Source organism: Semicossyphus pulcher, unplaced genomic scaffold, assembly GCF_022749685.1.
Source record: "Semicossyphus pulcher isolate SPU_LCO1_2020_fin unplaced genomic scaffold, fSemPul1.0.p SCAF_24, whole genome shotgun sequence".
NCBI lineage: Eukaryota > Metazoa > Chordata > Actinopteri > Labriformes > Labridae > Semicossyphus > Semicossyphus pulcher.
In genome coordinates this window covers 8,096,627-8,119,057 of record NW_027211698.1, presented here as the reverse complement: position 1 = coordinate 8,119,057, position 22,431 = coordinate 8,096,627, and the positions used below count along the sequence as shown (strand labels likewise).

The 22,431-nt window shown below is 42.0% G+C and overlaps 1 protein-coding gene across 1 annotated transcript in view; it reads right to left on the bottom strand.

Moving 5' to 3' along the window:
* The window catches only part of LOC138603747 (vang-like protein 1), a 57,986-nt gene extending 42,664 nt beyond the window's left edge, over positions 1 to 15,322 (bottom strand). Inside the window, exons 1-2 of the mRNA XM_069675645.1 lie at positions 15,239 to 15,322; positions 1,962 to 2,210 (exon numbers count right to left, since the gene is read on the bottom strand). Of these exons, the coding sequence (XP_069531746.1) occupies positions 1,962 to 2,032 (71 nt within the window). The 5' untranslated portion in view covers positions 2,033 to 2,210; positions 15,239 to 15,322. The remainder of the gene's footprint in view (positions 1 to 1,961; positions 2,211 to 15,238) is intronic.
* Between the last annotated feature and the right edge of the window lie 7,109 nt (positions 15,323 to 22,431).

Sequence of the window (22,431 nt, the reverse complement as noted above, 5' to 3'; positions counted from 1 at the left end):
CGTAACTTTGAGCTACAAGGGCACATTCCTGCCCCGGGGGAATGCCAGCGAGCGAGAGGGGAACGAGTGATACGCCTGCGCCTTCCCGTCCTCAGAGAGCAGCCAGGAATCCATTAAAGAGGGTGGAGGAGGTCAAGAAGGAAGGAGAAACGGGGCAGCTGCTGCATTCATATCATGATGGACACATGGGAGCAAAAATGAGGGTATGAAAGAGGGAGATAAAGACAAGACGTGTGAAGGGGAATGAGTGGCTGCAGAGTCCCTGGAACAGCAACAGGTGGTAGCGAGAGTGGGCGCAGCACTGGAGATATATGGCGATCACGCAGTAAGGGGGCTGTCTGTGACAAGGGAGGGGCTGTTGTGGAAGAGGAGCCTCCTCTCCAGTTTCCCTCCTCTCAGGCTCTCATCGTATCCGCTGAGCCATCAGTCAGCCGGGCCTCTCCAGCACCTGTCTCCTGCTGCCTTCCTGAGGCCTGTCAGCCACGGCTATTTCACTGCTGACAGACTAATGCGACTACACGAGCTGTGGACTCCACACACGCCGGGACAGAGATACACGAGAGAGGGGGATCAGGGAGGACAATGTGTATGGGAAAAGGAAGGCTGAGGAAGTACTGGGTTTAAGTGAGCAAAAAAAGTTTGCTTTACGTATGAGAGGAAGTGCTACAACATATATTCACATATGAAATAGTGGCATGACATTTCCAATAACAAAGCATGACATGCGCTAATTCAACCAGAAATCAAATGATTTTGGATTCAAATTTTGGATGAATTCAGCGATTATGACGCAGAAACATTGGTGCACATTCATGCCACTGACTGTCTTAAGTCCATGGCAACGGGCTCGAGGCTTATGGGTTTTGAAGTATCTCCAGCCACCACCAAAAGAGTGGCAAAAACTATTTCACAGGATAAGAACGTAAGAAGTGGTGGTGAGGAAATTGAAAAATGTTAAGAACCTTGCAGCTTGAAATGTGAAGACAATCGACCTCTTGTATTACAGTCCACACAAGCATTAGTTAGAGATACACAGGGAATCTGGTTGGGTGGGAATATCTAGGCTTTTCTTTACTATTCTGTTATTGGTCTTCTGTCTAACTCTCACTGACTGAATGTCAAGAAACTAGGCAACAATAGAATCACTGTTATGTTTTATGAAGCAAACTGTCAAAAAATGTGCAACGGGGTGCAACGACGACTTGACAAAAATCAACGTCAAAATCAGTCAACAAAGAATTGTAGTCGCCACCGTCATTTTTTATGCTGTGCACAGGCACGTTGGACTTGTGGATGATGCAGACTCGCCCATAATTAGCTTCTCCGCTGTCTATAGATGGAGTTGTAAAGGCTTTTAAAACTAATATATCACCGTTGTGGTATAGAAGGAACCTTGACTCATCTCTCTTTTAAAGTCTTTTCTCTTTTTCTCTTCTACATTTTCAGTCTCTCACCTTGAACACTTCTCCTTCTCATCTCTCTTTCTTCCTCCTTTTATTCATTTCTTGTGTCAGTCGGAGCCGAATCAGCGGCAAAAGACTATTTTTAAATGGACAACTCACATGTAATTTATTCATCTTTATTATGAGTTTGCACATGCTCCAACGCTGATAGCTAAACAAGAGCCATTGAGTAATTGTGCAATGCATCATCCATCGTTTTTATAATCGATGACTACTAGTCAATCAACAAGACTCGGCTGACTGCATCAGGTCAATGTGCACTTCTGTGGGCAATGTTTTACAAGGAGTGTGGACGAGTGGAGGAGCAGCCCCGCCTACTCCCCGCACAAAGTATCCAGAGCCATGTAGACAGAGAGTCGCGTCAGTGGAGGTCCAATATGCTCTGCCATTGCGATGTCGCAACTCTCTCTCTCTAGGGCTCTGAAATACCGTCACCTAGTCAGAGACTTTATCAGCAGTTCCCTTCAGGTGAAAGCAGACAGTATAATGTAGTCTTACCCATGCCTGTGAGACCCCCTGGAGCGTCCCGAGTAGTAGGAATACCCGGAGTAGGTGGATTCTGTATCCATGTTGTTGCAGTCCCGACCAGGCACGCGGTGCTCGGCTGGACCGCTGGCAGACGCGGTGCGCGGCGTTGTCGAGCCCGAGGCGCTCGATTGGTTCGCTCAGGAGGCTGACAGAGGCGGCGAGCTGTCGGCAGTCAGGCTTGAAAGCGACCCTGGGGGCGCCCGGCGAGGAAACATCAACCTGGAGAGGAGAGGCAGACGGGAAATGTAAAAATCAGAAGTGTGGGAAAGCTGCCCACATTGGACTGTTTATTAAGTCTTTTTCATCACATCTTTTATTTATCATTTGTTAGCACTCCTGCTGCAAAAACCTGCGATTATCAGCAGCTGCATGACAATTTGTATATTTTAGCTTCCAACCTGCTGCGACACTGTGTTATAAGCAGCTCTCAGGAGGTTACACTGCAGATAAAAGCAACCAGAGCGGCCGTGAAGCAGCTATTTGCTGCGATTCCCACACGGCTGACAACTGTTGTTCAGAGGCGGCTTCGCGTCTCTGACACGCAGCGACACTGACGAGCTGTGAGGCGACGAGCCGCGAGAGTGGCGAAGATAAGAGCTGCTGTTTTCACAGGAGGAGTTCAGTGAGACGGAGGTGTTGCCACGTTCGGGAGCGAGTGTCGGGAAGTTTGTGACAAATTTACAGAAGTGCTCCAAACAATGCGTCCTTGTTTCACCTGCAGGTTTACTTATGCTCCTTAAACAAACTGTCACAGCTGCAGTGCTCACAGGATGAAGAGAATTAACTGTTTGTGGCTTGGACAATGATGACACATTCTCATTAACGTGACGTCTACACAAACACTACCACGTGACCCCAGGAGCCAAACATAACACTGTATTTTCAGATAAAAGCAAAAGTGACAACAATCAGAGGCGTGTCGTTTTGGTTTTGTTGTACAGCGTCCGACCTTGAGAAAGTTTGTCAAAGTCTGTGGCAATTAAAACAGCAGCAGCATGACTTATTTCTACATCTCAAACAAAAACACACAGGTTAAGGAGAGAAGTGCATCAAGCTTAAAGGAGCAGTTCGCCCCTGGAAGAAGCCAGTCAAAGCTGGTGTTCTCTGTAATCGATAGAAGCCATAATATTTGAAATTGGCGCCATAGCTGTGGAGAAAGTCGTACAAACAGCTGGTGGTTTCGCCTGTTCTACATTCCTACAACACCCAGTGTGCATTGCGCCCCACCCTCTGAAAGGAACGGCCCAGCGAAAGACGCTGGAGTGAAATACTCAGACGTGTCATCTGGCGGAGGTTTTCCAGGGCCCGTTGGAGAAGCGGATAGCGTCCTCCAAAGGCACAGAGCCACTTTGCATTTTCTTTCTACCATATTGACATTAGCTCATCATAATAGCATGATAGGACTGAGGTTGAAAATCTGCGCACTGGCCCTTTAAGACAGTGGCAGCCTGAAAACACCTGGTAAAAGGGGGATAGCATTAGCAGCATGACAAGGAATATACTGTATATCATAAATGTCATTTGTTGTCACTGTCTCGACAGTCTCTCAATTTCTAGCTGACCCCCCACTGGAGATGACACCCTCAGCTGTAAAGCGCAATGTTTAACAGATAATTATTATTTATATCCCCTTTTTGCAGCATTCCTATGCAGTGACACCCCCTGCTAATGTCAACACCAACCATCAACATTCATGACAAACAAAGCGAGCGTCTGCGGCCGCATACTTCATCTTAAACGCAACAGTTAAAGTTCCTCCAGCTGGATGGATGCTTTAAACCAAATCGCTTAATGATGCTGTGATTGCATCAATGTGTATCAGAGGAATAGCATTCCCTGATTGGACCTACATTACGTCATTTCCAGAGAAATCAGGCTGCATTCTTTCCCCCTGAGAGTCACCGTGAATGTGCAGAAGCAGAAGCAGTGAATAGTTCTCGGTAGAGACTAAATACAGTTTAAAAGGTGGACGATCAAAGGAAGCTTATTTAGTGCACTTGATTGAGTGAGCGAGCGAGGAAGCACAGATGTGTTTGAATGAGATAAATTTGGCTCACAGAAACAGACATGAGTACCTGCACAACAGGAGGGAGATTAAAAAAAGTGACTCATTGGTTGCTTGAGGCTTTCTGTTTACACACTTTGTAACACACACACACATTCGTCTCACACAGCTCTGGGTAAGATGAAATAACTGGAGTGTGAAACACACAGGTAGTTAAAACTTAACTCAAAATGCCCTAAAATCACGTTTCTGCTCAGACGCTCACCTCGCTGTGAACGTGCACTCTGAGGCAGCACGCCTACGCTTGGCATTAAACAGCCAGCGGCCCTATGGAGAACTGTGGAGGACTGAAATAGCTGGTAATAAATCTGAGCTGATATTAAACAGAGGACTCCCTCAAACCGTTTTGGTTCAGCGCCACAACAAACTACTTTCTTAGTGTTTGAAGTCACACATCACCATTTTTACTGAAGTATTAAACCACAAGGATTTTAGTTAGGGATGCACGATATTGGATTTTTTGCCGATATCCGATATGCCGATATTTTACAACTCATTTAGCCGATTACCGATACCTATATTTTTTTCCCACACACCTAATTGCAGATATCATCAACTCTCTTCTGTATTGGAATTAGCGTACAGTATAATGGTGATACTCTTATCACATTTGTTACAACGGTCGGGGTGACGGGTCTTGAGATGGTTAATCAAGTTTGTAGTGTTGAAAGACTTTGCCTTGGCTCCTCCTTGCATCACCGAAGCTGAGCAGTCATTGCAAATAGCAGTTTTGCTATCTATTTCGGACACTTGAAAAACTTCCACACCACGGACATTTTGGCTTCTAACTCTCTCATGCTGCAGGTAGACACACGTGACGTCAACGTTGACATTGCGTCTTATTTAATGTCGTTTTATTAAAGTCGTTTCATCCTAACATAGCTGGCGTCAGACCCCTTATCATGACGAAATAGTCGTCGTCAGACAATGACGCGCGTCCAAAGGCGGTAACACCAGCAACCTCACCAAACAGTTCAGCATTTATCTAAAGCAGTGCATCGTATTTGACTGCTTTAGCAAAGCGGCTAATGCTAACGCCGTTGCTAGCGTTACTGCTAGTACATCCTCAGTGCAGCCTCTGAGTCCCAGGGGCTCCGATAGCAACGCTGCAGATGCAATTAGCCAAACTAAAAAAGCAGATAAAACGCACGGTTCTAGTTATTTAGCCGCTGTTGTTACCTAGCTTAGGTTATTAGCACTTCTAAGTTCTGTTCCAATAGACAGAGTCAGTCACGCAGCAGCCCAAGCTTCATCTGCAGTGGGTAACGTGAGCGGAAGTCAGACGTCCAAGTTGAACCCGTTCTCCATCGCTACACGAGAGAAAGTGACACAGTCGCCATGGTTACTGTAAAAGATTTACCTCACTACAGTGGAGTCCAGTTGGTTTAGGCTACGCTTGTAACTGATAGCTCGCCTAAGTGTAAATTTTGAGTTGCCATGACAACCATAAAACTATTTTTGTATTGCTTATGATTGTTACTGTTACAACATTAACTGTTAATGTTCATGGAGATGACCACACCTTTTAAACCCAGTTATAACCCCCCTTTCAGAGGCACATTATGTCTTGATTTTTCTCACCAAATAATGGAGAATAGTATCGATAAAAAGCAAGCAAAAAATAGCAAAAAATTTACCTAAAAAATTCAAGTCAACTTGTGTCTTCTCAACTAAAGAGGGGGAGTCCTTTCAGAGTGCTTCAAACCCTCTGCTTTCATACCAGCACTTTGTCCTGACGCAGCCTGCAGTCCGCCCCCTGATCGAAACCTTCACTGAAACTCTCAGGCCAGGCTCGGAGCACAAACACAAAGATTTACGGCTGATTTATGACTCCAGTCGCCTTAAAGGTGGTGAGAAAGTTACCCAGCAGTCTCCCTCACAAGACGGCCCCGCTTTTCTGCATTCACAACTCCAGGAAAAAGAGTCACTGCGACTCTTATCTGCCACTTAGAGGGAAACACAAATCACTAAGTCCAAAAATACACTGTGGTGGCACCAAACAACTTGTATGACCCAGTTCTGAGGAGGAGTGTAGCGTCGGCACATCTGTGAGGGACTGTATGTGTGTATATGTGTGCAGGCATGCTCGTGTGATTGTCACAGACTCCTGAAATGCTTTGAAGGTTGCGCAACTGCATATTTGCTCGTTCTGCAAATCGTTTTTAAACGTCTGAATCATCCTCACATGGTGACAAATCCTCCCTCAACTGGTTCTCCCAAGTCTCACTGCCAGCTGCAGAACGGATCCTGCCCAGCACTTCGGGTGAAGCTGGCTTTTCTTAGAATTTTGTGATCATGAGTTTATTAAAATGTTATTAAAGTTGCAGAGCAAGTTGAGATACTTTTTCTCTGGGTAACACATAACACATCGTGAGGCAGCAGAAAAGAGACAGAAAGGAGTACACTCGTCTGGCAATTGGAAAAGAGACAATCGGCATTTATAAGCGGGTCTTCCCAGGTCTGAAAAACCCGCGGCAACATGCAAATTATGGTGGGAGAGGGGTTTTAGAACGGCACACTACACTAGGGCTGGGTTTAAAACAATCAATTTTTCCGATTCGAATCAATTCTCATTTGAATTACCCCGAGATCGATCTTTAAAAATATGTGTAAAAATGTGTCTGATCACTCACGTTTCTGAGCGCTCCTGAACACAGCACGACTTACCGCATCCCCCCGAAACACGGCAGTGAGGGAGACATGTCCGGACTTGTTTACTGCACCTACTACGGAGACATTATCGTGTGTGCGTCCATGAATATGTAAGTTAGTTTTGCACTGATGTTTATGTTACTCTCTGTTAGCGTCGGCTTTGGTCGCGAGTGTATTTTCGGCATGTAGTTGCCTTTTCCCATATCTTCTTCTTCTTCTGCTGTTTTATAGCAGTTGGCAAACAACAATATGTTGCATTACTGCCACCAACTGGTATGGAGTGTGGATCGGGATTCTAACTACTGTTTTCAAAACTGAATATTTAGGGCGAAAAATAGTGGTTTGGTTCTTCGCGCTGTGAGATCTCGTGGCCAAATCTCGCGCAATTTGAAGCCCAATTTGAAGTTAGAGGTGCATTGATATTGTTACTAAAATTCCACTAACCGAATCGATATTGAATCGGATCGGAAATCGAATTTAATCGGGACCTTGTGAATCGGAATCAAATCGAATTGAGAAATTCCTATTGATGCCCAACCCTACACGCATTCTGACGTACCTGCACGGGAAAAAATTGGCTAACTTGCCAAAATTGCTTGGTGGCAAAAAGTGTGCAGCAATTTGTTGGATTTGCACAGTTGCGACTTTGCAACTTCCTGGAGGTGCTGTACAATAATGTTGGATGTTACTGGATGTACAGAACAACTGTTAACGATTTGTAGTCACACACGATCTGTCACTTTTTTAACTTCGATGTTTCGCAGATGATGGTGTGTTCTTTAGATCAGGACAGTTTTCTTGAAATAACACCAAAATATAAATGCAGTTTCGCAATATATTACAATATTAAATCGTATATAGTGTTAGGAATCATATCATCAGATTACTGCCGATACACAGCTCTAGATAACAGGATAGAAGCAGCCAGGCCCAGCTAATGTTCTACTGCAGGAATCTACCGGTTGAATAATGACCAAGCAAGCTGGACACAATCACAGAGACATTTCCACCACCTGTTTTAATCCTCTTAGAAGCAAGGGCACGTGGGTAATTGAGGGATTAATAGGGTTAAAAGAGTGCATGGTCCTGGTTCAGTCAGAGTGCAGACGGCAGCTAGGTTACAAGCTGATCGATTATTTCCTACTTCCTCGCAAAATGCAGGATTCATAGCCTCAGAGCATCCCTCTCAGTTTGTTTCAGATCCTTCCCGCTGAGCAGCAGAGTCCCCGCACACGCTCAACACCACCGCAGCGAGGGCTCTGAGGTCTATATCGAAGTGAAACCCCATCTGCGGGTGTTCTCACATGTGGTTTCTGTCGTTGCCGTGCCAGAGTAAATGGGTAAGCGGAACCACTTCAAGTTTGCCGAATGAGTCCGGAGCTGTAACAGGAATCCCCTCCGCTCTGGAGGGGAGGGGGAGGCGGGTAGCCCAGGCAGATTCTTCACAGTAATCCAAGACCCCCGCTGAGCTGCCGGCTTGTCTGTTTGTGCTGGCAAACACTGGCAGCGACAAGCGAGAGAGGAGGAAGAAGTCTCACAAGGACACTTTTAAATCTAACTTTCTTCTGCACAATAAACCATACAAGAAAATGCTAACAGGTGTAGCGACCTGAGCGCAGGCTCAAGACAACAACAGAGTAAATACCCAGCAGCTGACACTGGGAATGCAAACAAACAACCTAGCGTAAACAGCCTAAGACAAGACTTTTATCTGCAGCAGAGTTACACCGGAGCCACGAGACATCTGCTGTCAGCCGCTGTAAACAAATCTGTGCTGCTCTGCTGCAACTTACACATCACAACTAATAAAAGCATCGGCGTCAGCGCTGGGTGAGATCTGATTAACAGCAGCTCGGGTGAAAACACAAATCCCGACACTCTGACACCACCAAACATCATTATTCTCATTTGCATGGTGAATAAAACATGCTGTAGTTCGCTCACAAGAATGCACGGTATGTCCTGTTCACAACGTTTTTGTGGTTTGGGTGCAAATATTCCTGCAGAAGTGCTGCATGTGCAAAAGTTACAGATCCCATCCTGCCTTTTCTTCAATTAAATATTACATTACAAGCCGCCATTGATTCATCACTGCAGTGATCATATGTTCCGAATGGAGCTTTTAAACTAAAACCAGCATAATGCAAACCACACTGCATCACATGTTTGGTAATACAGATTACATAAATAATCGACTGCCATGTGATGTATTGTTGCATTTTAGTTCTGGTGTGGTTTATGTTCACACTTATATAAAAGGTCATCATCAGGATAATTAGACATCTGATCAAGTTGAAGTAACCTTCTGGCACATGCACCCCTTTTAAACACACTGACGGTGGTCGCTGCCATACAAGGTGCCAACCTGCCATCTAAGCTTATTCATATGCAACCGCATAACACAGTCACGGCGGTGCATTTAAGAGCAATTTGGGGTTCAGTGTCTGGTGTCATAAAACAGATTATGAGCAGCATTATGAGTTAGCTGGATTCCAAAATGGATTGTTATGTCACATATAATATCCAACAGGAACAAACACAGGTGTGTTGTGCTGTAATATTGCACCTCGTTTCCAGCGCCGGCAGCCTCCCCAGCAGCTCCGTCTGTTTTAAGGCTTTAGTGGAGTTTTTTAACGAACACACTGAAAAGTGAATTTACACCAGGACTTAAAGCATTGTGACACTTTAACGCTCACGTATTAATGATTATAAATCTTTATGCACATGTGCACCGTACTGTTTTTGCACTGACTGTTTACATTGCACCACCTCCATACAGCCACTACTCAGTTTTGCAGTTTATAGCTGTAATTTTATTTTTATTTTGTCTTTAATTTTATTATTTTCTTACGGGCTTAAGGGGTGACAGATGTGTGATGTCATAAGTCTTGTAAGCTACTGGATGCCTAAATTTCCCTCAGGATCAATGAAGTATCTATCTATCTATCTGGTACAGGAATAAATCTCCATTATGATTAGGGCTGTAACTAATGACTATTTTGACAGTCGACTAGTCATTGATTAATAAAACGATTAGTCGACTAATCAGATAATGAATGAATCAGCTTTTAAATGTAGTTCGAGGTTCTTTCACACATGTGCAAACAAAGAATAAAAACATTTAAAAACAGCCTGTGCACTGCCTGTCGGCACCAGAGACTTTGTTCCCTCCTGTCTTGATCGTTGTCTGTCTTGAACCAATTCTTTCCAGCATCTCAATCAAAGGCACATACCTGAATGGGAAAAATTTGTGGTACTGTGAGTTAAAATAGAGCCGTCGCCGGGCAGGCGCGAAGCCCTGCTCATTGATATGCATGCGTCACACGCACGGATATACAGACAGATCGTGTCTGTATTTATTCACCAAGGAGATCTAAGCTTTTAACCGACGAGAGGGAGAGATGCTGTGATGATGCAGTGCAGTGAGGACAGTCTGTGTCTCTGCCCCTGACTTCATAGGGTCGCGATCTCTCCATATTTCTATGAACAACCTTTATAAAGCATCAAATCTCCACATGCAGTGGATGAGATGAGTTGGAGGTGATCCACACGCAGTTTATAATGCTGCGCGGGAAGGAGACAGACGTGAGGAGAGGAGCTGATGTGACACAGATCTGTGTGTGTTTCTCGTGTTCAATAACGTCGTGATCTGTCCGTATGTTCACGCACCATTACGTCTCAAAAGGCGGTCATATGTCCGTATGCTGTGTGCTTTAACTGTTAAACACAGAGCTGTGGAGGAGCTTCAGGTTTCATGATCAAACAAAGTTTCATATCATGTGATCACTTCACGCCCCCTCTCTCCCTCCCTCCCTCCCTCTGAGCGCCTGCGCAGCAGCTCTCCCCTCTCTGTGCTGCGAGTCTGCTTCACAGTATTTTCTATTATAGTATGATGTGTTTTAAAGTGTTATTACGACACGGAATTTCATTTCAGAATCATGTTGGGTCAACAACAGTCTTGAAAATATTATATATAGTAAAAAAAAAATGCAGGATGTGAAGCCTGGGTTGCCAGGTCTGAGGTTTTCCAGCAGAATTGTGCTACTTTTGAAGTGTGACCCTGTGCGAGGCCCTTAAAGGCGCGAGGCCTTGCACGTTTTCTTCTGTGAAATAAGCATGCGACCTGTTTTGACCTTGATCTTTTACCCAGAAGTCAGCGATATAATCTAGCTGGCTGAGCTCAACTACCGTACCGGTTGCTAGCGGGATTGCGACAACACATGGTAGGCTATAATTTGTGTGGTTTGAATCTGTTGAAATAACTTGTATACACATTTTTATTAATAAATAACTATAGAAAACCTTTTTCCTTCTGGGAGACCCCCAAAAACAGACTGCGTCTTCAATTCCGGTGCGAATTATATTCCAGATTTTACTGTAACGAGAGCTCAACCAATAAATCATCCAGGCAGATATTAGCTTCCTACAGACATATAAGTCTCATTAATGACTGATAAGTAATAAAGAATTGCAGTTCAGGTTTGCCAAACAAGTCTTGAGGTAATTCAGAAACTGCGTCTTAGTTTGAAACTCACCCAGCTGCAGCTCCGGCTGATTAAGAGTAATTTACGACACTGACCTTTTCCAAGCAGTTAAGTAAGGGGAACTCCCTGGAAGCACATAGCTGACTCAGAAGCTACCGGACTTACTGACCCTGTAACACATTGATGAACTTTTAAAGCTTAACAACAAACAGAGGAACACGTATTCTCTGAACCTGCTGCAGCCGCACAGTCACTGAACCTGCTGCAGACACACTTACTGTACGAGTAGGAGTCTAGGAGCAGAAGGAGAACTTCTAAATTCCTTGTGTAAAGCGGCAAATTGAGCATCTAATGAAGCAGATCAGATGATCCGTTATGCTTCCATTCAGAACCTCCTTTCACGCACGCCATTCATGTGATTCTTTCATGCGGCGTCGGCGTGAAAAGCCCGCCGCAGCTCATTCACAATCTGCAGTGATTAATCCTGAAATACACAAAACGTCTTTGATTCCGGCACCATTCCAACTCCAGTTGCTGCGTGCTACTTTGAAAAGCTGAATGAAGGCAGAACAACAGACGAGTCTTCCTGATTGAAATCATCAGGGCTGAATTTGCAGACGACACGTGGTCTTGGAGTACGGCCAGTTTTGAGCAAAGATGCTATTAAAAGCTCATCTGTATTTAGAGCTAATGGTGCATATGACCTGTGTTTACTCAGTGGGAAAGCTCTCCAACATGAGATGATGGGTTTACATGCATAATTAGGGATTAGCACGTAATTAACAAGGCAGAGAGATTTAAACAGACTTTTGACGTAATCTGTTCAATTTATGCGCCTTTAAGTTATCTGCCTCTATCATCACTCCTCTCACCTTAATAAGAGACAACAAAGTAATGACTTCACGTTAGCTCGAGAGAAGCTAGCTCCGTCATGAGACGTGCCGAGGGAGCATGAAAACAAGTGGCTGTGGCAGTCTGGCTCCGGGTCACATGCTGGCCGCGGTGCTGCCGATGACTGAGCGAATGAGGGGCCATTAATTCTGCGGAATTCAATCAACATTCCTGAGTGTCGCCGGATTTAAACCCTCCTGAAAGATACGAGTTAGGCAGCAGGAATCGCATTTGAAAAGCTGGTCAATTATTCTCATTTTAAGGCGCCTAAAACAAAGCATTATCAGTTTCTGTTTGCTGTGACTAAGAGGTTTGTCTGACTGACACTGACTCGATGCCTCATTCACATATAGCCTTTACCTGTTGCCTTTCGGTGCTGCAGTTACTAAGCAACAACAATGAGCTGCGTCTGAGCAGTCAATAAACCAGCTGTTGATGTCTGCACGAGCTGAAGTGTTTTTATCTGTTTGTTAGTCACGAGCACACTGAGGCAAATACCTAACAGGTAAGTATGGCAATTAAGTAAGTCTAGGAGAGAATAAAATCATTAAAAGTGTGCCGAATTACCTTTTAACATCTGCTCCTAGTAATGTATCCATGGATGTACTGATAACTATTACTGCATGGCTCTAACACAGAAGAAACCTTAAAGTGTCATCATTCTAAGGCAGGTTCTGCAGCCAGACGGAGCTCTTTTTTTCTCTGACTTCTAAGCTGATTTGTGGGTGTTTTCCTGGAGATAATGATATCGTAATTAAGTTTTAGTCAGGCCTAATATGTGCATCATGTCTGTGTGTTTAGATGTGACTAAGTTGTGACTCAAAGACGGAGTGTGGTTTTCAGTTGCAGGTGCAGAAATTGAGCGCAGAGGTTTTAAAAGTACCTGAATTGCACCCATGAGCTGCGTCCCAGCTACTGCCTACTAATAAGGAGAGCCAGACTACAGTTCAGAATTCGGCAAAACACCTGTCGCCTTGACATTTCTATATACAAGAAAATCCAACAATGACTTAACTACTATTAACATACAAGTTGTGATAGCACTTGATAGATGACATTATGACATAAGTATTCCCTCTGCTGCTGTCTCCAAAACCAGAACCACTTCTTTGGAACTGAAAGTAAAGAAGAATCTGTGTGCAATTTGATAGCAACACAACCCTCCAATGTTAATCACTTCCAGAACATTCAGGATTTCACCATAACAAGGGCCTTGCATAATTTATGGAGAGGAAGTAGCAGTTGTTGTCACCAATTAATGTTGGTCTGGGCTCTGACAATATCAGCAAATGTTACCATGCAGCTTTTGCGCAGACAGCTACATAGAGTAGAGATATAGTGAAGTACTGTAAGCATGGCTAAATCACGTATGAATACTTTTGTAATATATCAGCGCTTCATGGGGGATATTAGTGTAAATAAAGCACCTTTCCCACTGGTCAAAAAACCTGCAAACACCCAGCTTTTTTGCTTAGTGGGAAAGGTTACAATCTGCATTCTCGGGTCAAATGACTCTGCAGTATATCCGGGTAATTATCGCCTCGGCTCTGATCGTCAATGATGGGAACACAAAAGTTCCAGCTGCTGTCACCTCAATGCAGAAGAACAACATCCAACGGTGAACATCGTTTCGTGCAAGATGGAGCAACACTGGCAAGACAGCGAGGTGAGAGAACTTCTTCTGTTTCCGGAGCGTTTGTGATGTCAGACGGTGACACAGCAGAAAAGAGACAGAAAGGAGTATACTCCACTGGCAATGGGAAAAGAGACAATCAGCATTCATTAGCAAGTCTTCCCGGGTCTGAAAAACCTGCGTCAACGTGCTAATTTATGTGGGAAAGGGGTATAACAGAATTGTCACTTAAACTATGTTTAGAGAAACCTTTGCTGTTTGCCTTGCATAAATTTTCTGACATTTTGTTTGTATAGCAAATGATTAAAGGCAAAGACAATAAGCAGATAAATAATTAAGGAAATTAATCATTAGCCCAACGTTAACCAACACAATAAAAAACTGAATTTAATTTCGTTGAGTAGAATCATTTAAATAAAGTTTTTCTCAAAAAACATTATAACTGGATACACTTCACATTAGTTAACCGTTAATAATTTGACGTCACCAGTCTACGCACGTGCTACAGAAGCACCTGCTTAGCAGTTTGACCAATTACACAGCGGTAACAAGCTTATGATACATTTTAGTACATTCCACACATAAGCTGGACTTTTGTTAAGATTGTCAACCAAAAAAAAGCTAAATTAAATTCCTTCTTAAGAATATGAGCAAAGAGAAAAGTAGGCTAATTTAAGAGAAATAAAGGCAACGTCTCACTTTTCCAGTGGTGACTCCTGTCTGGAGGAGCTCCAGGGCAGGTTTACCCACCCAGCCCCTACCTGTGACCCGACAGGCTGGCGGAGCTAGAGGCAGGAAACTCCCTGGTTTCACCGTGGCCTCGGAAGTCCCCCCTCTGGCTCTCCCTCACCTCAGCAGCATATGTGTGCGACTACTTGAAAAACCAAAGCGCACCATATTGGTTTCAAACGGCTGTTTCGTATGTTTTCCAGACTAACTGAATGTTAGTGCTACAAGATATCCATCCGCGTGAACCCTGCCGCCGCAGGTTACAGTTTACAGCTGAGCGGCGGTGCACCAGCCGGGGTAATGCGGATCAAGTCAACCGTATGAAACATAGTTGACTTTTCTCACAGTGGCTCTGTGAGTTTCTGCTTGAGAAAGCCCTCATTGAAGGTCTTTTAAAACAAAACCGACAACGCAATGAACTCGAAACCGTCGCGAAAAATTTAAAATTACGATTAACTTCCCCTGTGAGGGTTTTTGCGGTGGTCTGCCCGCAGTTTGAGGGCATTCAAATGAAGTTGAAAGCATTCCCTTTCATACAGGTAGGCAAAACAGCAAGGGCGTGTTCCCAAGTCTTGCCTTAAAAACACACATTAACCCTAACACTGAACAACAGGATTTGTTCTGTGCTCTGCGTATAAAATAGGTAGACACGGAAACGTACATTTTTGTAAGCTTAACGAACCAGGACAGGACATTACAGCCTGTCAGCTTCACACACTGCTGAGCCCGCACACTAACATCTGCAGAATATATATGACCGACAGTATCTCCTGCATATTAACACATAACTCACCCTTTATCGGTGGAGATATCATTCCGCGTAGTTGATCATTTATCCAGAGGTTATAAAATAGTTTCCCTCAGAGCATACGGTAGGTTGGCTACAGTAGGAAGCAGCCCTTGGTAACCGTAGGAATCACCCTGGCAGTCAGGAATTTCACAGGGGGCAGTGCTTGTCAGTTAATGGGGTGCAGTACGCAGCAATGGCGCTAGGGGGGTGTCGTCAACACTGGAGGACCCCCGGTTTGCTTCTGCCAATATTACAAACAAAAAGTAGAAGTGAACCTGTGGCATATAGAGTAGTTTTATGTACTGGTTCAAGTGGTTTTCAAAGTGTGGACAAGGAGGTGGTTTTAATGAGAAGTAGTTTAGGGCTTTTATCATTAAGCTATTTGATTTTAGTCAGAAAATGTATCTGAAAACAGACGCAAAACAAATAGAGCTAGCAAATATAGCATATAGCATACCAAGATACTTGACCTAGTTTTATAATAGTTTCAAAACTTCTTATGATATTACAAAGTTACCTGACACTTTACATCTTAAACTCACATTTACTGTAAACTAAGCACAGAGAAACATGTTAAAAAGCCTTCTAGTGTCAAACTCTTCACATGCATCACTCTGGAATATCAGAATAAGAAGGGGGAATTAATAAAGTATATATAAAAAGCAGTACTTTTATTACTTTTATGATATTGTGTACTTAATGTTCCCCAAGATGAGGTGTTCATTCAGTCGTCTCAATATGCATATATTAGGGGAGACTGGGGAGTGTTGTAACACTGTCAGTTTGACCAATCAGAAAAGAGCTGCGGTGATGTCATCAATATTATACACTCCCAATTCCGACAGGAGAAATGGTGTGTCTCTGTGAGCAACATTGTGGGTTTTACGACCAAAAAACTGGTAAGAAAGTAAAACATTTTATCAAGATAATTTTTTTACCTAGAGTTCATTGTATTGTAGATACAATGGGTTAACTTACATAACCCAAAGTAGCAGTTTCTCTAGTTAAATTTTATGAATAGTATTCATGCTAACTTCAAACCCACATGCTAAAACTGTTAGCACTGTGATGGTTGCTTGGGGTTGGGATAGATGTAACAGTCCATTAAAAATGTTACAACCATCTCCTTAGGGTGACTAAGAATAATCAAATATACTCACACTCACACAAACACACAGCAATTGTTCTGTGGCATAAATTTTGAGCAGAATTAAGTGTTTTCTGTCACTTTAACTTTGAACTTTTTTCAAAATTGTTTATTCTTTATTCTTCAATAAAGTTCTTGCATAAATTGGATAGTCTGGATCTTATGTCAGCAAACTTCCTGTCATTGTTACATCTTTCCCCAGCTAGTGTTACAATTCACCCCAGTAGTGGGGTAGGTTGTAACCATGGACCTGTGTTTGTGTAACAGAAGTTCAAACAACCACTGAGTTACAGATGCTGAAACAAAAAGTGTTACTACTATCCCCGGTCTCCAAATATTCATAATAATAAAGTCCATCAATCATGTCCAGATTCTTGCGTGTCAGCCTCTGGACTGAAGTACTGTTGCTGTCATTCACAGCCAATACTTTTGATAATGAACAATTGTCTCAAACATTAGAAGCCATTTGTCTGATCAGTGATGTTGCTCCAAACAAGCAGATGGCCTTCACGCGGCCGGCACAGGCAGGATCTCACACAGTCGCTGTTGCCTCAACAAGTCTTAGATTTGCATTACATGGATGTCACACATCAGCAGCCACAAATTGACAGTGATCAATATGATGTTTGATGGCATGGAATCAAACCGGAACATCTTGTGTTTTGTCTCCAAGTAGGCCTTGAATGCATCTCCGGTAGACAGGCACCATTATGGGTTTTTGTAGCAGCAGAATATCTCAATTGAATCTGGTGAAGAGAAGTTAAATTGCACTAAACAAAAAAAAAAATGGTTTTATCGTATTGTTTTGTTTAACTAAACTTTACAAAAAACGTTCCTTTTTAAAAAAAAATTTAGACAAGAGCCAAAGCAGGTTCTCCCTCTTCCACCGATACAGACGCAATGTTTCTGTCACAGCACATGAAGCAGAATAAGACAAACACTTGTCAGCAATATAAACACTCAGTCACTCAAAGCGACAACACAAAACAGCAGAGTGATAGCTATCAGGCCAGGACACAGTCAGTGAAAGAAACACAATGGAGTCAGTGAGGCCTGGAAGCAGCCTCTTAAAAGGGAATGTAAACAATATTCCACTTTTCCGCCACATAACTTGTCGTCTTTAAAAAAAAGTGACTTTTAAGTAAGAAATGTTTGATATTTGACACTGACCCTCCCCTGCTGATTAAAGTGCTATAACTCACTTTAAACATACCAGGAAGAGCTTCAGGGCAATGGTATTTCCAGTGACATGAAAAAGGGAGTGCTTTATAGGCCAGGTGTCTCCTGAGGAAAATTAATGTAATAGTTGCAATATTTTTCCTTCTGGGGAAAGTTTTTAATAAACTGTGGCTGATGGGAATGTAGTTCTTTTAAGGCACACAATGTATGCACAGGAGTGGTTTGCCCCCAAGGGGTCAAAATACAACAAACAGGATGGGAGTATGCTCTATGGGAAACTTATTTTTCACCACAATTCTTTTCTTTTTTCTTTTATCTTCTCATGAAATACTGAATAATTTCAAGGGGTCAAAAATATATGCCAATAAAAACGCAGAAAAAGACTCTAAAGATACGTCATCAGTGCTTCATATTAAAGGACTACTTCAATATTTTGAGAGATATGTTTATCCACTATTGTGGCAAAGTTACATAAGAAAAGAAATACCAATCTATAAGGTTTCTGTAACACTACCTCCAGCACAAGGTTAGCTTAGCTTAGCTTAGCATAAGACTGGATCGCACACATTTCTTAGCAAGAAAGTAAATCAGCAAACTTCCCACAATACTCAACTAAATTGTTACTTTAGTGGCTCACAATACAAATAAAGTTAGCAACTAATAATTCAAATGTGAAGATAAAGTTCCAACAACAAGAGCAGTCCAGATGCTGGACCCTGATTGGCTGACAGCTATCAATTAAAATGACAGTGTTTAATGATTATTTTCTTTAAAGCTAGATAACTCAAAGGACTACATTTTAAAAAATGGATAATGTCTTTGTGACCTTTGACCTTAAGCAGTATATTTGTAAGGGATCATGTACAGTGAGCAGGTTGTTATAGCGGAATTATACAACAGTTAGTTCCGACCAAGTAGTCTGATTGGACAAGAGGCATTGCATGAGTGCTGATATAGAGAACAACATCACTGGGACTTTTCACTTTGTATATCACTCCGCCTCAGCCAGGTGTTCTGAATACTGCTATTTAACATCACAGCAGAGTGTGTATGTCTACATTGATCAAGCTGGTACCTCTGAATCACACTGCAGACTTTTATTTTACTGGTTGCATAATAAATTAAAACTTAAATGTACATGATAAAAAAGCAGCTGATCTGTGGTAACCTGTAGATACAGAGTGCAGGAGGATGTTTGGGTTGCTCGGCAACAATAGTCTAGTGTCAGTTAAGTTGTGGAACTAGTTGAGTTAATGGAGCAAAAAATAATCTGTTGATGATTATTACTTTTTACTACTATTTGCCGCATGTGTAACTGTTGTATAAAAGCAATATCACACTCAAGGTCGTGCTGTTGTACTGAATATCAGCACGGCTGTGATTCGGTTCTTGGAATGAGGCCGCAGGGCGAGATGATATTCAGAACATTATACATTATCCTTCTTATTACACAGCGATTTACTTATGAAATAAAAATTTTTTATTCATTTTAAAATTATTATATTTTGGTTTATATTTAAAAGTAGACTGTTACAGTCACCGTTAGAGCTGCGTCCACAGTCTTCTTAAGTCTAATCGAGCTGATTTTACTCACATTAAATGGAGACATATCCACCGATGGTGAAGTCAGACATGGTGAACAAGGCCGCAGGAATCAGCGCAGCACCTGATTGAGTTTTTCTGTCTCTTCACTGTCAGAGTCTGTTGACATTTTCTTTTCCATTCACCATGTGCCGTCTTTTGATTTGTAGTTTTCAGCAACGGTCTGTTATTGAGGAATAACAGACCTCGGAATGCCGTAATTAACCAATCAGAATCAAGTATTTAACACAGCTGTGTAATAAGGTTAAATAAAGGTTACTCAAAAGCACCAAAGATATATATATCCTCACCAATTGATTTCACATTTATCTTACTTTACCGTCATTCATCCTCCATTGTGTCAACACAAAGACGGTCTCATAACACTTCATCCAGACTCCAAACAGACGTCAAATTTGTGACCACAAGGCAACAGATGCCTCCAGCAATTACACGGCTGTATATGAATCAATATCTTGTCCTCCTTTGAACTGCATCCTTACACACATACACACACTCCACACACCCTTAGATATATCTCATCCCCCTCCAGAAGAACAATGGAGGTCATGACTGGGACACGACCCCTTTGATCCCCACGGAGAGACGAATAAACACCAATGCTGTGTCAAAGATGGGGGATGGAAGATGATGTTTATTTAATTATTATATATCAATAACTATGTATACCCTCTTTATTCAAAGATAATAACAAAATATGTTTAGTAGATATCGACAAACTTCTTTTTAGCTGCTTATTTTCTTTCAGAATGTCTCTATCAGCAGCTTTCATCCTAGTTTAAGATAAGTGCGACACCTTGTGGCACTTTGCCGCCATTACATGTCCTAAAATCTTCAATATTAACATCAAAGGTCCTCCACCTGGCAGGCAGATGATTTTTTTGTAAACGTTTACGTGTTTTCGGCTTCAAGTGAGTTAAAACAAATATTCTTTGACTTCGATCTAGCCGATTGTTTTGGTCACGTGCCAACTGCTTGTTTGGTTGTTTTTTGGAATTTGTCCTTATTTTTTACTCGGTTTAAAGTTAAGTTTAGCTTCAAGGAGCGATTAATTAAAACAGTTTTTAATCAATATAGATTTTACAGGTTAACAAAAGACCGCCATGCTAGGGTGTGTAAATCAATCAGCAGTGAAAGCGGTGAAATCAGATTACACAGCTGAATGGGAGCGCGAGGCACCCTCGTAGGCACGCGCGTCGTTTGAAGACGAGCAGCAGCAGCACGTGCTGTCACTTTTTCACGTTTATTCAAAGCGGGGAAGCGCGCGCAGATGGCCCCTATTGAGAAAGGCGAGGTGGGGGCCCCTGAGATCAATTCAATTTGGTGTCCGGAAGATGGATGGATTCCTCCCCAAAGACACGGAGTTTATGAGTTTAGAGGCTTTTTTGGTAAATAGAGGAGAAAAATGAAAGCGTGTAAAAATGAAGACGAAGAGGTTTATGAGACCACACGCATACATGAATACACACACACATACACAGATATTCCGTCTACTTCACACTCAGCCAGATGAGGCTCTCTGTTCAGGGGCCAATTACATTCTGTGTGTGACAAGTTATGTTTAAAGGCCCAATACCATTTTTACTGACTATATATATATTTACTGTATACTGTATGTTTATGGTTAAAGGCGGGCTGAAGGTGGAGATGCAATTATAGATAAGAAAAAACATTCTCTCATGATTCAAGTATTTGTAAACATCCAAAATAAAGTCTCAAAGCAGCAAAAGAATAAACAAACAAGCAGCTTTAACAAACTTTGAAACAGCTTAAATACTGTAAACATAATAAACATACTATTCTATTGTATATATAAAACGAGACATGGAAAAAACTAAATGAAAGAAAAAATACAACTCAAGTCAACACAAATATATCTATCTATCTATTAAATCACCAAAAACCGGAACATGACCTAAGGTCCCTGAAGGCTGCGGGATAACTGGTGTGCAAAAAGTTGTTTATTTTCTTTTACTGCCGGTTTGTGTAGCACAAATATCAATACATATAAACATAAAATGATCAAATCTTGCATTTTTATCTAACTTAGAGCCTGAATCTTAGTCCGGACAGGCTCTAGGAACTTTCTTCTCTACTTCCAGACCCAAAAAACTAGGGATGCACGATATTGGATTTTTTGCGATATCCGATATACCGATATTTTCCAACCCTTTTTGCAGATTGCCGATACCGATATAGTCACATGTTTTTTTCCCACCTAATTGGAGAGAACATCAAGTCTCCCCTGTAGTGGAATTAATATCATGCCTGCTCTTATTGTAGTGGCCCACTGGCAGATGCAGAAATAACATAATACAGTGCTTTTTAAAATGTACTATTCACTATAAGCAGTATAAGGAAAGTACTTAAACTTAGGTTATGTACAAAATGTCATATTTATTTGTGTGTAACATTTTCTTTCAAATAAAACTGTACTATTCATGTTCGGATGATGCTCTCCCTGAGACAATCCTGAGAACAGCCACGACTAGGGCAAGTTTGACCTATTGCTCAGAACAAATACATCAACCTCGCTGTCCATTTTGGAAACTTTGAAAAACTGCCGCACCGCAAACATCTTGCACCCTCCTTCACGCTCATTGTGCCGAGTTAATGTCGTAGCATTATGTCAAGCCTTTTTAGGGAATCATCGAGCATTTAGGCAGAATTAAAGCGTTGTTTTATCGGATATATCGGCAGAAAATATCGGCGGAAAAATGACAGATCTGTCGATGCCGATATGTCCTTTTCAAGCCATAATCTGCAGATACCGATAACTAGCAATAATATTGTGCTTCCTTAAAAAAAGACAACAAAAAAACAACAAATAAAAAAAAACAATGTAACCAAAGAAAAATATTTTATTTTTAAGTATTTTAAGACAAAAAAAACAAAAAAAAAACATGATCACCAAAACAGGAACATGACCCAAGGTCCCTAAAGGTCGCAGGTTAACTAGTGTTACTATTTTCTTTTTAAAAATTAACTGCCAATTTGTGTAGTAAAAATAGCAACTTATAACATAAACAAGTGTATTTTGGTGTGTGTAGCATGTTTGTACTAACAGGGTGAAAAAAATGATCTTCTTCTTCTTCTTCTTCTTCTTCTAAATTGATCAGATCTTGCTTTTTAAACTTAGGGCCTAAATCTTATTTCCAGACAGGCTCGAGGAGCTTTTCTTCTACTTCCAGGCATTAAAAAAAAAAATCATCAGTTCATTGAGAAAATAATCTTTCTGAAAAAGGTTGTAAGTTTCATTGTGTTCTGC